Raw genomic sequence first — 17,028 nt, 5'->3', positions numbered from 1 at the left:
TTCTAGTCCACTATTTATTTACATGCAAGAAGTCCAATTTCAAAATTATTCTACAATGCTGGTGCATCTGATTCCAAGCAAGTCCAAGCACCTCCACATCTCTAACACACCCTTGCCCATATGCCCCCAGGAGGGAAGTGCCACAGTTATGATTTTTCTTCCCAGGCAAGAACAACTGAGGTCACCCCATGACTGGCAGTGTCGCTGAGTCTCAAATACCACGCAAGCCTAATCACTGGAAATGTGCTTAGGAGGAAGTTAAGGCACTGCTAAGGGAGCTCACAGCACACTCAGACTGAACCAGCAGAACACCAAGGAGCCCAGACATGCCACAAACCAAACAAGCAGTAAAGCCTCTCTTGTGAGTGAATATTTCACAGGTTCCTACAACATCAGAGACTCTTTCCCATCAATATTGCAGTTACTGCTCCAGAGCCTTTGGAGGGACTTGAAGAAAACTGTTTTGAAGGAGAGCACCAGCGACAAGTAAGCTGATTCCATACTAAATACATTGTTTGCACAGAGAACAAGTTTCATCCCCCACAATCCTGCAATCAGCAAGGTCACTGCCAGCCCAGCTCTGTGCTGCCCTCAGCAGCACCAGCACACTGCTGCCACCGGGACACCACCTCTGCACCGAGCTCAGAGCCCTCCTTCTCTGCTCCTCGCAGCTGCATGGGCCAGGCAGAGATAAAAGTGGCTATGTAAAGCACCCCAAACCCACATTATTTCACTTTCAGAGAGCAGAACATCGGGCCTCGTCATCTCCTGACAGAGCGCCTGCAGCCGCTCGCGTTTCCTCAGAGCGAGCCGTGAGTCACCAGCCCCAGCTCCGGCCCGGGCTGCTGCCTTCCAGCAGAGATAACTCACAGGTCACTGTGTACTGCTCTGGAACCCAGATCTCATTTTAATTAAGGCTAGACACTTCCACCTAGTTCCACACTGTAATTACAGCCCAGCCTCTGGGGCAGATGGCAGCATGCAGCTCCACACGAGGTGTGGCTGGTGGATCACCCTCTGCCCTGGCAGGGTCTCTGTGCCCAGTGTGGGGTTCCTGTGGCTGTGGGGTTCCTGTGGCTGCAGGCTGCTCCCCTGCACACCCAGCCAGGCTGCAGGGCCCAGCTCTGCCCTGGGCAGTGGCACAGTTACGTGTCACCCGTGCTGGCTGGGGGAGCAGGGTGGGGACAGGCCAGCGCTGCAGTTGGCTCCTGCTCTCTGATGACATCCCTGTCCTCTGGCTGCACGGGAGAAGCTGCAGGACACTGCAGGCACCTGTAGAGCAAGACCTGGTAGACCAAAGAAAAAGCTGCCATGAAACAACACTACATAAACAGCCCCAAAACCAGACAGAGCAACATGACATTGCCACACCTATTTAACAAAGGATGCTACACAAGTCTGTGCAGCAGCAACAGAGTTCACTCTCAGCACCAAAGCCTTTTGAAAGAGAATAGCTTAAATAACAATCTTATATCCTTCCTTAAAATCCCCAACTCAGTCTGTATTACACTGTCACCTGGAAACAAACTAGTGGTGTAAATCACAGGGGTTTAACTCACATCACTTCCCAACCTACAAGTGGAAATAGGAAGCAGCTTCCTTAGTTACACTGAGTGCCATAAGGAATTGGGAGTATTGTTGCTGTATTCTGACTTCTATTAAACCACATGAGAAGTCAGACTCACGCAGCAATGAACCCAACAGTAACACCTCAAAGCAGACAGATCCCGAACTGTCAGCTCCCAACCCTCAGTGACACTAATGAAAACAGGGCATGATTCACCCTCACATCTCAGCTAGGTTAGGGAAGTAGACATCTCACCCAAAATCACTTAGAACTCTGCTCTTCTTTATCATTTTCCTCTCGAGATGGAAACTACTTCTCTGTTGCAGCAGAGGAAGTGTGAGCAGGAAGAAGAAACAGCACAGAAACCTACCTACAAGATAAGGCTAATGCTGCTTCAGCTGGAGGAGGGGTGGCGAGCAGGCTCCGTGGTTTTGCCTGCTGACACACTGCTGAGGACTGAAGGTACCAAGGTATCAACTTTTTCTCAACTTGAAATCACATTTTCCATTAATGCACAGCTTTAGTTACAAATGCAGTACCAAGGGTCAGTGCCAAGACTGTATGTCCTGAGGAAGATGCACTTTCTGTTACAGGGCCCAGATGACAATCATTGACTTGGCAAATTTAGGGCTTTTACTGTGCATTTAAGATAATTGTTATCAAATGGCTTTGGGCACTTTGGTTTTCTGGAAAAATCTTGTGCCTCTCCTGTGGCAGAGCTCCAGGAGCATTCACTCTGCCAGGGTGGTGGGGAGATGTCAGCTCTGGCTCGAGGGCAGCTACAGACACTGCCAAGGTGATGTCAGGACTTGTGGTCATCTTCACACACACAAAGTCTGCATGGAAACAAGAAGGTTACAGACTCACACAAGACAAACAGAGATTTCTTTTGACCAAAGCTCCATCACATTGGCCTCTGAACTGGCCCCCAGCTCAGGGAGTGCCTGCCTTGCACAGGAAGATAGATGGTGCACAGCCCCTGCTCCCCTTCTCTCTCCTCTGAGCACCCGACACTGCAAGATTTCCACCCAGCTGGGGCACAGCTGTACACCCTGCTCCCCCACACCAGGACTCACTCAAGACAATTCAGATGTGGTTACTGCATTTAGAATAAAAACAGGACCTCAAAAACAACCCACAAAACAAAAAGCAGCAGCAGCTTGTCAGTTCAGCCCACTCCAGAAGAAACTGAACACAGACTACTCACCCCAGTTTGGTAATACAGGTATCTATTTTATTAAAAAAGTTACAAACAGGTGGACTGTAGGGTTGTCTTACAAAATGACAAGAATGAATTCTACTGGAAAAAACTTTTTACAAAGCATTATAGGTAATTGTTCCATTTTTGCACTTGTTATTCCAGATTTCACCTATCACTGATAAAGATACAGTACATTAGATACAAGATGTTATGTTACATTTTTATTTGTAGAGCCCTACTGCAGTGATTTGAACAACTCCTAAACAGATGCCATAGTAAAGACAATACATATTGCATTTATTATTAGCCTCTTACTCTAATAAGCAACTTCACATGCAAACTATTGAGGAAGCCTAAATAAACTTTTGGTCCCTTTTTCCCCCCAAAGTGTGCTGAAGAAACCATCTCTCATTTTCCCAGTCCTGTCACTCTAAGCTAGTTCAAGTTTAAGGTTTTTTTTCATTTGTTTGTTTTTTGTGGTTTTTTTTTCTTTTTTTCTTTTTTTGCTGAGGTCAATGAAAATGAACACTGCTTTGAAAACTACCCATAGGAATGAACCACTGATCAATATCAACCAACTTTTTCCTTCTTAGACAAAGGAAAACTAGGATCTTTATGAATTACTTTCATATCCTATTACTTCCTTACAACCTACCAAAATGATCAACAACCATCACTTAAAAAAAAGTCTAGTTTGAATACAAGGTTTGGTTTAATTCTGATATTAAAGTGCAAACCTAAGTATTAGCCTCAGCCTGTTTATAAAGTTTGTACAAACAGGAAAAAAAAATTTCAAGTAACCCCACAGAAAAAGAATCAGGTGTTTTAATAACCAGGCAGAAATCCTGTCCTCTTCTTTTCAGGATTCAAATTCAACACTGAATGTAGACACAATCTTTATTTCTAATATTGTAGTCAGCCTGCATTATTACCAATAAAACACATTAATATTGAGATACTGTACCGGTGATCTTTTATTGTTTTAAATGCCATCATCCACAATACAATTTGTGAGTTTTCAACTGCTTAACCTCATATATCCATCACTGCTTTTACTGGAGCTTTTCTCATAGATATTTAACTATTACAGGGAAAGAATGTACATTTCTAGAAGCATGTTCAAATGACTAAAGCTGGGCTCCTAAAAAACTAGAACTTTGGTGCAGTAGGTGAGCTGCAGTTATTAAATTTCTGCAAAAAAAAATTACACATTTTAAACCACTGCTAGAAAAAGCTCTCATGTATGCAACACGTTAATAGAGGTGAACAAAAAGATCTCGTCTGTTCTTTGTACATTTTCATTCTGCTCTTTATACCTGTGTTATTGTTAAAATTTTCAAGTATTCAGAGAAAATGTTGATCAGGTAAACAATAAGGAAGGCAATGGCTGTTTAAAGCACACTTGCAGTTAGTATCACTGAAACCTGGTGCTTTTCCCCTTGTTACACCAACTTGTCTCTAATATTAAACTTGTTTATTGGGGAAAAAAAAACCAAACTAAAAAGCAATTTGTGACAGTGCAAGAAAAATTTTAACAAATATTGCTTTAAAATATTATTCAGAAAGACAAATATTAGAAACTATAAAATGTAAAGTGATCTTATTTGCATTAGATTTACATATGCAGAGGTCTACTAGATGTCTCTTACTGTGCCAGGCAAAGCTGAGCTGACAGAGTAGGCATAGAGCCCATTTTGAAGGATACATTATCCCTTTTCAAAGGCATAGAGAAGCAATTTGTAAACAAACAAGTTTAGAAACTCAGTAGAAGGAAAAGTGTGCTGCTGTTTTTCAATGCTACAATTGTCATTTTCAATTAAGAAACCCGAGATTGCCAGAAACATCAGCTGGAGACTTTCTATGCCATTCCAAGTAATCCCTACTGTCAAATCAGACCAGTTACAAACACATTGTCACAGCTGCATTTGCCAAGAAAAGGGATACTACATCCATACAACAGAGTGCCTTCAGTATCTTTCCATGACACTGTCACACGTAAACAAAAAGTCTCAAAGAATGACCAACTACATTGTAGGAGAAAACCTTGCAAATAGAAATAAGCACTGATGCGAGGTAATATACAGAAGTAACCATTTGTTTAAGGCTCAACTTATTCTCCATTAAAACTCTCTTCTTTTAAAAGGCATTGAGTAGGTAATACTGAGTTTAAGTATTTAATAAATACAAATTCAGAATTGATTAAAGAAATCAATTAAAATATTAAAAATGAACTCTTGCATATTAGCCATTATATGAACTTAGAAAGCTATAAAAGGACTGATAGATAAAGAACAGATTTTAAAACTTATGGTAAACATGCTAAGCATTCTGATTAAGGTGTGTGGATCCTGGAGGCCACCAACCTTATGCACTTAGATGTATGGCAATGTGCTGTAATAGAGACAGGTTTACCAAGGCTCAGCTCTGCAACCTGGGCTGAAAGTTCTCCAAAGCAGCATCTGTGCAAGTTTCCTCTGAGTTTTATCTGCAATTTAAACAAACAAACAAAAAAAACCTAATGAAAGCCAGATTCAATACATATCCAAAGTGAACAGGGCTCCTCCCCTGCCTGGAATGGCCAGTTTTCCATCCTGAGCTCCAAAGCACTGTTTTCCACAGCAGCATTCCCAAATGCTCCACTAACTCTGGTAATACAAGAGGCAAGCAGGTAAGAACCTATTGCTATTCACTTTGTAACAGCTGCTGCTGTGGGATAGGAAATTGCATCTAAAGATCTGAAAAAGCCAGGACATTTAAGTTCTTGTGTACAGATGCACCAATGCAGGACCTAGTGCATGTGTAATACCCAGTAACATACAGCAATGGCCTTTAGCACAGGTTCTGGGAACAGGCAGATGAGCCACCTCACTCAGTTTTGACACCTGTGTTCTCAGCAATCAGATCCTCTAAATGACTCCAAAAAAACCCCTTAGCATTCAGGCAGCCTCAGCAGGGACAGAGCTGTACACCACCACCCTCAATCAAGCACACCAACACGTTACCAATGTGACCAAACCATCTTTGCATTTTAGATAACTTGCTTGCAGCTGCCAGGATTTATCTGCAGAGATATCCTAAAAGTCTCAGGTGAAGCTCAAAGTCTGTACAAACCTTACTCATAGGTATGTTAATGAACTTCACTCTAGCTTGATCCATGACTTTTCAGGGATTTTGAGGAGCCTTCTCAATTCTTCAATTTCTCCAAATGAGTCAGGACCTTATGTTTCCTACTGCACCATTTCTTTCCAGCTGTTGATTTCTCTCAGCTAACAATCTGTCACCACAGAGTGCTCTGACATGGCCAGGGTTCCCCTTCTTGCCTAACAACTGGTCAGCACTCAGGAGCAGCACTCCTGCACTGACAGGAGCCAACAGCCAGGTTTTTCTTGCTGGTTTTGTATGTTTTCCAACTAACAGCAATTCTCTCTCACTCTGATGAGATCACTCCCACCCCACACACTGTTGTTGGTCCACAAGTTTTAGACAGACAGAGTCCCTGTACTGCCAGAAGCAGCAAACCAACATTTAGCTTTTAATGGGGATGGATTAAACTTGCTTAATAGATGTTTTGTCTTTGCTTAGAGCACAAGAAGAGGGAGATCATTTGCAGTGTAGCTCCTCATCCTATCAGAGTTAGATCCACCCCAAAAACTTCATCTAAACCCAGCATTCAATAATGTGGCCAGCAAAGAATTGCTGGGAATAGTAAGAACAGAAAAATGAATGAATGAATGAATGAATGAATGAATGAATGAATGAATGAATGAATGGTATTTTCCTCCACATGCCCTTCAGCATCCTTGCATTTGCAGGTTAGGGACCTCCCAGTTCAGATTTGTCATCTTTCCATTTGTGTTTAGCTACTAAAATTAACACCACAGGATACCTCACCTGGCTTCATTTGCCTGTGATATTTTACACCACTCTCTGCTCTCTTCTGTGAGCAGGCAGGAGAGAAGGGGAAGTTAGACAATGTAGTATAATAAATGTGTCAGTGTTGCACAGCCACACAGACCAGAACAGAGCACACTTTCAGTTTTTATTCCTAGAGTATTCCTCTTCCTTCAGCCTTGCCAATATCAGTTACTCATGAACACAGGGGACAGAAACCAGAATCATTCTTTCATCTCAACCTTTAAGGTGTTACCAATCCTATTAGTACCAGAAAGACTTCAGTGCACAAGCACTCTGCCATACTTTAAAGAAGATTCAAAATACAAAACAGTGTCATACTGAAAACTCAAGGAGCAAGGAACACAAAGCAAGTCCTGGAACTCTCCCATCTCTGAATACAAGAGCAAAACCACAGAAGATCACTGCAGAAACACAAAAGAGGAGTTGGGAAACAGGATGTGAGAACAACACACATTTTTAAAAGGAACTAAGGGCTATCCTGACTATGCAGTTATGTTCCATCCTCCATCTCAGCCAAGGCAGCTGACTGGAACAACAGTTTAGCAAATGCTTCTCAAAAGTATCATGAAAGAACCTACACATCATAGCTGACAGACAGCTGAAGTATCAGCACCGAAAAGAGCTCAGGTTAAGTGGTACCTGAGAGTTAAAACTGACACTGCAACAGCCTCGGGCAAAGCCAGGCTCAGAGGAGAAATCCAGCCCCACCCCTCTGGTGCCCTCCTGGCACCAGGACTGCAGGAACACAAACTGCTGTACGTACTGCTCTGTGAACTGACACACCCAAAACTCCTCCTGGACACAGCCAGGTTGCAGAACTCAGAGATGATGATGATGATCCCAGGACACAGCTGTAGTTCAAGCCCACAGATTTTCAGACAGGTGGTTCTACCTCCTCAGTTGCAATTTACCTAGGAGGGGTCACTCCTAAAGCAGAGGTCTGACAAGCAGCAATTGTTTCCTGGATCACAGATAAGCAGGATTACAAAGCTGATTAGAGCTATCACCAGACACCATCAACACCTCTCCTACCAGAGCACATCAGACAGAAATTATCAAGCAGCAAAGGCTTATGATAAAGTTAATGAGATCCTACATCTACTCAATCAAAGAAGAAGGCTAGAGTGGGAGCCAGGAAGAGGAAAGTACCCCAAAAGTGTTAGCCTGAAATGAAATATACAGAGCATGAAGCCTGTGAAAAGCCAGAATGAGTAATAAAAAGTTCCAGACATGATGAGAACTGGACTGAAGAGGAAATGGATCAGGAAGGAAAGACTTGTTTGGCACAGGTGATGAGACTACACTAGGCAGAGACAGCATTCCCCAGAAGCAAGGAAGCAGTTTGCTGCTAAAGGCTTGGGGTGATTGTCTAAGCCAGGCAGAAGGAAGGAGAGGAAATCTCTATCACAAAAGCTTAGATCCCCTGTCTCAAGACCTCACAAAGACATAAGAATACAGATGTTTCTTCTGAAGCAAGAACATGTTTAGGAAGCCACCAAATCTAGGTAAAAATTATAATTCAAAGGAAGAACATGTGGCCCTGCCCCTTCTTCCATTTCACCTTTAAGATTAAATGTGCTACTTAGTGCTAAATCCAGAAGCAGACAGGTTACAAAGCCTCCCTCAGAAGAAATCAATTCCAGAACTCTAAATTTCAAGGATGAAAGGCCTGATTTTGTCAGAGTTGAAGACAGTAACCTGCACAAGACAAACCCAGGGGATTGCCACATCCTTTGGCATGATATTTCTAGTCCACATAATCTTGTTTGTGAAGCTGCCTTAGAAATAGCTGCAACATTGCATTACTGAACACAATTCAGGACATTACCCCTGCAGCACTCAATTAAAAAAAGGCAGTAATTTCTTAAGATTAATTTCTTCCTAGAACTCCATGGACGCTGCAGGTGTGATTAATGTACAATGAAAGACTTGATCTTTATTTTCCTCTGCTCCAAAACAACAAGCACACCTTTCAACAAGCAAATCTCAAACTTACACCTCTTACACAGTGACAGGAGCCCTTCCTAATTTCACAGGACTGGAGATAAAAACATCATGTATTATCTGTAGCACGACAGTGCTAGGGCCATGAGCACCTAAAACTTGGTATTTACAAAGCACTTGATATCAATCTCAAAGAGAAGCTTTGAGACTTCACTCTGACCTTGCACTCAAGATTAAAGAGGATACATGGTCCAAAGCTTCCAGTAATAACCTATTTTCCCCTCTTGTCACTCAGACACAAAAAGCTCCTTTGAGTTAAGCAAGTTACTACCAAGGCAGTGGAGTCTGAGCCTCAAGCAGTGCAGCTGTCAGGAGGGGCAGTTCCTTCCCCTGAGTTTCCACATCCTCCCTAATTCCTGCACTTGCTCTCAGAGATCACGAGTTGTTTGTGAAGGTCCAACAGACAACTGGAGGTCTGAGGGACCAGCTGGCTGCACCCACAGCACACCAAGGGTGCTCTGCGGTCGCATGGATCTGAGCCAGAGGTGAAACAAGACCTGCAACAGCTACAGGGGAAACAGGAGTGGTGGGGGTTCAGAACCACCTCATGGGAATGCACACTGGGGAGGGACAGACCCGTGCACAGTCAGGAGGAAAAAGGTGATGAAAAAGACCAAACGTGTGAAAGGCCAAAGGCAGCTGTCCTGGAGGAAAAAAAATGGAAATTAAAGCAACACCTAACATAGGGGAAACCTTACAGAGAGCCCTCTGAATGCTGGACTCTCATCACACCTCTTGTGAGTCACTGGGAAAGGAGAGTTGTGCATCGGGAAGCCATTTTACAGTGTGTTCTCTGCTCTGGAGATTTGAGATGAAGAGCACTTTGTGCACGCCCTTGACTATTACATGTGGGCTTTGAGCCACTTCTCACCACTCAGGGTGGCTCTCTTGCAAGAGAAACTTATTCCACTGATAAGGCAGAAGGGTACTGTCAGTTTCTGTACTACAGAACTTTATTTATTTTAAACAAGCTCAAAGTCTTCTCAGTAAAACTACTGGGAAACTTGGTCACAATAATCCCATTGAACTCCAAGGTAACTCCCATTACTGGAAAATAATTCAGATACCAACTACAAGAACAAACCCACTGCAACATCACAAAGCACTTATGCAGAATAACACAGCATCAAATACAGCACTGACAGTCAAAATAGGTGCAGATGAGATCATTCACTTTGTGTCGTTGTAAAATTACTGCAAGCAAATGCAGCATTCCCTGACTAACCCTGCTGAGGTAACACGAGAAGACCATTTGACTCAACCATGTGCACAAGCTCCCTTCTCTTTTGGAGGAAGCCTGCCTCACTTCAGACTCCTTATCCCTTTATCTCTCAGTGAAACACCGTGTTTAGGCACCTCAGTTAGTTATGACTGTTCCACCAACCTGCTCTGTATGGCCATGGTTGAGGTTTTTCTTAATCTCTCTCACTGGACGATGCAAGTTGTACAACATTGATCTTGTTTTTCAGGCAGGGAGGCATAGTTCATTTGCCTGACGATCTCAGCAAACAGTTCATCCACCATTGTTTTGCTCTTGGCTGACGTCTCCATGAAGGGACAGCCCCACTCCTGAGCCAGGGCTCTGCCTTCTGCAGATGGGACTTCCCTCTCCGACTCCAGATCCACTTTATTCCCCACCAGGATCAGAGGGACTTTCTCGTATCTCTTCACCCGGACAATCTGGTCCCTCATGGGCTTGATGTCCTGGTCAGACAATCCAGCTGGTTAGTACATGCAAGGGATCACATGGAACTGCTACACAACCACTGCAGAAACACATTTAATAACCCTCACGTGCAGCTCAACATTAAAAATACATCAGAAAGCTTTTTAAACTCATAGTCACGCAGATCTAGAATTCAGAGAAAAATTACTACCTACCACTAAGTTACTTCTTCTTTTCTATAAAAGCATGCACACTTTATAGACCTTTATGTGCCTTTATAAACAGAAAGTGACTGCTGTGCTCTCAGACAGTCGGTTCTGCCAGAGGAGGACACGGCATTGCTGCTCTGAAGGCTGGTTTCAGCTTTCTGAAGAAGTTGTCTCAAGTCTAAGGACCTGTAACCCTAGCAGGGGCATGCCATTACACAACCATTTAGGAAGTTTGTGCTTAGTTTACAGCTTGAGAAAGCCATCAATTTAAATAAAGCCTTCTCAGTCCTGGAATGCTTAGAATAATTCATTGTGAACACATTTAATCACATGTAAGTAACCAAATTAGATGTTGTAAAGAGATTTTATTACCTAGAGATGCATTTATTCAAGCCTGAGCCGACACGGGGCGTTTACACTTGAAAGTCTGAGTCAGCCTCCTCTGCCCCCTGAGTGTTTTAAGTTGCTATCAGTACTACAAATTCTTGCATAGTTCTGAGACAAAGCAATCCCAGCGTTTGAAGTTACCACTGTGTAAAGAACTGCAGAGAGGTTTACACCTACAGCCTTCAGAGCAAACACTACAGACAGACGGGAATAATTAAATATTAACAAGGTGGATTACTGCACATCCATTCCTCAAATAATGAGGGCTCACTGGAACCCAAAAATCAGTGAAAATGAGAGCAGAAGCATCCCAATGTCACTGCTGTTGTTTTCCAAAGATAAGCGTGTCTTCAGCTTGCACAGGGTTGTTTCGAGGCCTCTGCTAAGATAAGGTTTAGCCTTCAGCACAAGCAAACAGTGGGGGTGTGCAAGGTCTTGCCAAGCAGCTGGAACACACCCAGCTCAGCAGCCCAGCCAAGGCAGAGCTGCAAATCCCTGCGCTGCACGGAGTGCTGCTAAACTCACTTATTGCCCAAAAACAAAGCCCCGCTTCTACAGGCAGCTTAGACCAGCTACTAGCTGAGACATTTCCTTTTTTTTTTTTTGGAGAGTTTTAATAGTAGAAATCAAATCCAGATCCAGAAATGATCGTGTATAGCTAGCTCTCCTCTCCAGTACTCCACCTACGCTGTGAGAGCATCGAGCTCGTGCTGGACAGGAATATATTTTGGGGGCAGGGAGCGGAAAATAGCAGCTCACTTAACAAGTCACAACTGCAGAACAATGAGACTCTCTCTTCAAGAGCAACTGCAGAAACATGCCTTTTAGGAAGGAGAGGGGGTTGGAAGGGGAAGTCTCGTGTTTAATATCGAGTGATTTCTTCACAAAGGGGGATTGCCAAGAGATTTCTGTTGGGGAAGTGGGAGCTAGTCATTGTTCTCCAGCACTGCGTGGGATTTAACAATGGTGGCACCCTGATAAGTACCTGCAAAGCAAGCAGTTTTCCATCAGGAAGCAGGGCTGGTAAACGCGCTTTCAAGCTGGGCATTTACACTTTTGGCCCTTCGGAGATAAAGCGCTTTCCATGCACACGTGGCTACCCCTAAAACTTCCTCCTCGGCCCAGCGCCTTCCCCAGGGCAGGGCCGGCTCCAACCGAGGACGGGACCCCGGGCGAGGTTACCTGGAAGGACTGCTGGTTGACCAGGCTGTAGACGAGGATGAATCCCTGCCCGTTCTTGATGTAGAGGTCGCGCATGGAGGCGAACTGCTCGGTGCCCGCCGTGTCCAGGATCTCCAGCACCGAGGGGGACGAGTCCACCTCGATCTCCTTGCGGTAGAAGTCCTCAATGGTGGGGTCGTACTTCTCGATGAAGGTCCCGGTGACGAACTGCACCGTCAGGGCGGACTTCCCCACCCCCCCGCTGCCCAGCACCACCACCTTGTACTCCCGCATCGGGCCCCGCTCGCCGCTCCCCGCCGGGCCCGGGCCTAGGGCAGGCGGCACCGCGGCCCTCGCATAGCCCCGGCCCGCTTCAGGTGAAGGGCGAGGCCCCACTGCTCCCGCGCAGTCTTGGGGGGAGCGAGACCCCCGTGAGCGCCCGGCGCGGCCCCGGCCCCGCTGCGCTCCTTCACCGCCGCGCTCCCGCCATCGCCTCCTCGGCCGCGGGACCCGCCCGCCAGGGCCACCCCCACCCGGAAGGGTTTTGCTGAGGCACCGGAGGCAGCCCCGCCTCGTCGTCACCGCTCACTTCCGACGTGCTGCGTCACGGCCCGCCCGAGCTGCGCCCGGGGGGGCATGTTTGAGTGTGGCACCGAGGCACCCGCGCTGTGACGGGGGACAGGCTTGAGTGTGGCACCGAGGCACCCGCGCTGTGACGGGGGACAGGTTTGAGTGTGGCACCGAGGCACCCGCGCTGTGATGGGGGACAGGTTTGAGTATCGCACCGAGGCACTGTCCCTGCCCGCCCCCCCAACATGGAGGCCCCGACATGGCGGCTGCTGCCCCTCAGAGGGCGGCTCTGTGCGCGCGGCGTTGTCCCTCCACGAGCTCCTGCTCGGCACTCAATAATTTAAACAAACTTGAACAAACTCCATAACAAACTCCTCTCAGCCCCCTGCGGGAAGAGACACGCGGGGGAGGGGTCCTGGGCTGTGACACCGGCGGGTGTCCGGAGTGGGACACCGGCACCGTGGTTCTTCATCCCTGGCAGCCCGCTGGGCTAGTGACAAAGAGGGTCACCAAGTTGATCACAGGGATGGGGCACCTCTAATATAAGGAAAGGCTGGGAGAATTGGGATTGTTCAGCCTGGAGATGAGAAAGCTTCGGTGAAATTCCCTTCCAGTGCCTGAAGGGAATTTACAGGAAAGACAGAGAGGGACTGTTTACAAATACATGTAGTGACAGGAAAGGGGGAATGAATGGGCTGAGAGTGTAGGTTTAGATTCGACATTGGGAAGAAAATCTTTACTGCCAGGGTGGTGAGGCCCTAGCACAGGCTGTGCAGAGAAGCTGCCCCAACTCCTGGAGTGTCCAAGGCCATCCATGGCAGGGCTGAAACCAGATCACCTTTAAGGTCCTTCCCAACCCGAACCAGTCCGGGATTCTGTGAAAGGTGTTACCTCCACCCGCAAGATTCGTTCTGTGCCTTTACACTCCCACAGCTGCTCAAGCCTCACTGCCCGGCTTTTCCCCGTTACGTGAAAATCTCCCCAGAAGCGGCCGGAGATTCCCGGCTGGGCTGGGCCGAGCTGAGCTGGGCCGGGCAGGGCCGGGCTCGGGGCGCTGGGCTGGGCTGGGCTGGGCTGGGCTGGGCTCGGCAGTCCCACGGCAGTGCAGACAGCAGGTGTCAGCACGGCACCAGAGCCATCCCCGCCAGTGAAGCTCGCCCTTGTTAAGAGGGAGCAACTAAAAAGAATCAGCGTCTGTTTTCTCTCTAAAATAAAATCCCCCAGTCGCTTCAGACCCACCTCGATGATTCCCACCCACAGAGAAGGTCCCCTCCAATATAACCACATTTGTTTATGCTTTTCCCTGCGGACTGCAGAATTTCAGCAGGCACCACGTGTGGAGTGCTGGATTTGTCCCTTTCCCCTTTGCATCACCTGTTTGATTGCAAGTCCAGGGCAGACACGGCTGCCGCGTTTTGCTCCTCCTGGGCATCCAGCAGCCATAGAAAGGTTCCTGGCCAAGCCTAAAACCATCCAAAGGTACTGAGGAGGTGACTCTGCTTGTGGCCGTTTTCACAAACAGCTTTATTTTATTCACTTTCTTTCCATAAAGAGAACATGTCCATTATGGGAAAAGGTCAATGAGGACTTTTATCCTCCGGAACAAATCTTACTTAAGTTATGCCAAATTTGATTCACTCTTCTTTATTACATGTAAGTAAAAAACCCTCTCCTTCCTTCACTGTTGCCTCCAGAATTGTGTTGTCAAGTGAATTGCTGGCAGGAGGCAGACATGCCTGGATGGAAGATTTTCATGTGGCTGGTGAATCAGCTCGAAAATGCAAAAAGGTGAGCATTAAAACAGGCTGCCTCCTACTTTAACCCCATTAGAAATCACGAGTTGTTGCAAAGTACCTTAATGCACTCAGGGTGCTCGGGATAAAGGAAAGCCACAGTTGCTCCCAGAGGAGCTTCCCATCTAATTTTAACCATGACACAATCGGCAACAGTGACAAATGGGGGGAGGGAGAAAAGGGGCAAGGGAGGATGAGGGTGACAATAATAAGATTACACGGTCACTTAGGTTCATTATGTGCACGTCTTTGTGGCACTGCTGGTCCATTATGTGTGTGATGGGTGGAGGAATGACTGCGGGAGAGGAAGGGGCAAAGAGCACAGTGGGAGAAAAGCCAAATATATTTTTGTGCAATTGACTTTAACCAGCAATGCCTCGCTCTTAGGCTGAGGGGAAGTCCAAGCAGGTGGACACAGGATTGGGAAAATGGATTTTTTTCCCTCATCCAGTATTGATTTGGATTGCCAAGATTTATTTCCCAACTCACAGGACTTTATACCTGAGCATAGATGCCTATACCTGAAAAAAAGGGCCGATCTCAAAGTGCACCAGGTTGTTTGTTATCCTTAAGACGAGTCATTCCCTTCATTAAACAGTTTGCACAGCTCTTTCACCACCTTGTGCCCTACCACATATCCCAAGCCACAAAAATAGCTGGTGATGTCAAAGGTTTTGAAAGTCTGGATGGGAAGAGCTGCTTCTGCCATAAATGGCCAAGCCCTGAGCCAGCCATGCACGGCACCTCCTGCCAGCACCACCTCTGCCCCTCCCTCGCTATCACCATCCCCTCCCCTGAGGTGTGGCACATCCCGGGTCAAAGGCCTGATTTAATCTCTGTTGCCACTTTCTCCACAGCTCCTGCCAAGGAGAAAGGAGCAGGACTCAGCCCTCGGTGTTGCCCCAGGAGGGTTTGCCCTTTCTCAGCAGAACAACCTTCCCAAATGAGCATCCGGGCAGGATTCGATTGCTGCCAGAGCAGCTCTGTGCTGTTGATGGACTCAGCTGCTCTATGCTGTGCCTGCAGCCAGCAACAATAAAGCAGGCTCTTATTAAATTAACCTGCTAAGACACAGATCCTACAGGGATGTTCAGGGAACAGACAGATGGCACAAGCAAGGGCCAGGAATAATTGCAATCCCTATCTCACCAATGTGAGAGATGAATCCTGCCCGGTGCTGTGCCCAGCGGGGAGGCGTAACTGGGAGCAGAACCCCGAGAGGGACAAAGGAGCCTCTCCAAGCCATGGATGGAGTGAGGAGTCTGGAACATGTCCTGTGGATGCCAGGATGGGGCTGCACCACCCCCCAGCAGCCAAAGGCTCCCCACTGCAGGCACAGTGTGGGTGCTGCACGGCCGCCACCACCTCTGGCTGTCCCCGCTGCCATCATCGATCTGCTCTGACTCCCTGTGTCTGCTCGAGCTGCAAACCAGGCTCTCCTCTGCCAGGAAGCCAGCAGCAGGCTGCTGAGCCAGGGCAGCAGGGATAGCCCAGATTTCACCTCGGTTACCATCTAGCTGGGGACGTCATTTGCGTAAATACATGCAAAACCAGCTTAAGGCCCAGTGTCCTTTCTTCTTTGCCTCTTCCAGAGGTTTTGCTAATCCACTTATTGTGCCTTATGCTGTTCAGCAGGGAAGCTGCAGGGTAGGACCAGCTCCTCAGGGCTCGAATGGCTGCTGGAGCACCGGGGGCTGCTCTCACATGCAGCTCATTCAGGGAGGTCACGTTACACCAGTCACGTAACTGCAATGACAGCTTTTGATCTCAGCCCTGTCAGGTTCCAGTGAAATGTGTCTTAGGGGTTGAATGTGTCCACCTGGCCCAGACTCCTAATTCTGGGGCTGTTTCAGAACCTGCAGAGATGCTTTTCTTTTTTGCCAGCTTTTCCTGCCAATATAGAGATGACTCAGAGGCAAATCCTGAGGACCTTTCTCAGAAATTTCTGATTTTCTGCCACCCCTCAGCTTTTAGCCATTACTTTAGTTGCAACAAAAGGCATGATGATGCTTCAAAAAAGGTAAAGGACATTTTCCAAAGCAATTACCAATTCTGAAGCAGGAGTAGGGCTGCACTGAAATATAATTGATACAACAAGGAGACTGTTGGGATTTCTGGGAGAAGCATCTCTCTCTGGCTCACAGACATGGTACCAGATCACCAGCCATTTAGAAGAGCTTGGCCAGGAGCTGATCAGCACCACAGGCAGCCACACTCAGTGCCTGCAACCCCTCAGCTCCCCACCAGCCCTCTCTCCTCTGATGCTGCACCTCCTGCCCGCAGGATCAGCATCTCTGGGTCTCTGGGTGGTGATGAGTCACTGCTCCACGTGAGCAGGCTGTGCTGGTGAAGCCAGCAATGTGCTTTCACGGGTCATTCCTCTTCCTATTTTCTCCAGACGTCGAGCTGAGCTCTCCTCGTTGCCCTTCACAGTCCAAGCTGCTGTAATCCTTTCTGCAGTGCCTGGAAGCGCCTCCAGCTTTTGCTCTCCGGGTCTGTTGGGCTCACACCGAGCTGCAGCTCCGAGGCTCTTAGAGTGGCCTGTCCTGCACACA

The 17,028-nt window shown here is 47.0% G+C and overlaps 1 protein-coding gene and 1 long non-coding RNA gene across 2 annotated transcripts; one reads left to right on the top strand and one right to left on the bottom strand.

Annotated features, from left to right (window-relative positions):
• Positions 1-10,071: 10,071 nt before the first annotated feature.
• Positions 10,072-12,660, bottom strand: RAP2C (RAP2C, member of RAS oncogene family). The gene is made up of 2 exons (XM_071442319.1): positions 12,132-12,660; positions 10,072-10,391 (listed from the first exon to the last, which is right to left on the bottom strand). Exons 1-2 carry the CDS (start codon positions 12,402-12,404, stop codon positions 10,113-10,115), a joined length of 552 nt encoding a protein of 183 aa, XP_071298420.1. The 5' UTR covers positions 12,405-12,660; the 3' UTR covers positions 10,072-10,112.
• A 1,120-nt stretch (positions 12,661-13,780) lies between these two features.
• On the top strand, positions 13,781-15,533 carry LOC139597239 (uncharacterized). The gene is made up of 2 exons (XR_011681554.1): positions 13,781-14,468; positions 15,331-15,533. It is a non-coding gene; the product is annotated as an uncharacterized lncRNA (long non-coding RNA).
• Positions 15,534-17,028: the final 1,495 nt, after the last annotated feature.

The sequence above is a fragment of the Agelaius tricolor genome, unplaced genomic scaffold, assembly GCF_023055355.1.
Source record: "Agelaius tricolor isolate 1412-34295 unplaced genomic scaffold, bAgeTri1.0.p SCAF_17, whole genome shotgun sequence".
NCBI lineage: Eukaryota > Metazoa > Chordata > Aves > Passeriformes > Icteridae > Agelaius > Agelaius tricolor.
The sequence above is the reverse complement of the archived record's forward strand: the minus strand, read 5'-3'. Positions and strand labels throughout refer to the sequence as shown.

Bases quoted from the DNA above. Each gene is read 5' to 3' on its own strand.
- RAP2C (XM_071442319.1), bottom strand. From the start codon at position 12,404: ATGCGGGAGTACAAGGTGGTGGTGCTGGGCAGCGGGGGGGTGGGGAAG. The intron at 10,392-12,131 runs GTAACCTCGCCC...TTGTCTGACCAG, and splicing joins TCAACCAGCAGTCCTTCCAG to GACATCAAGCCCATGAGGGA.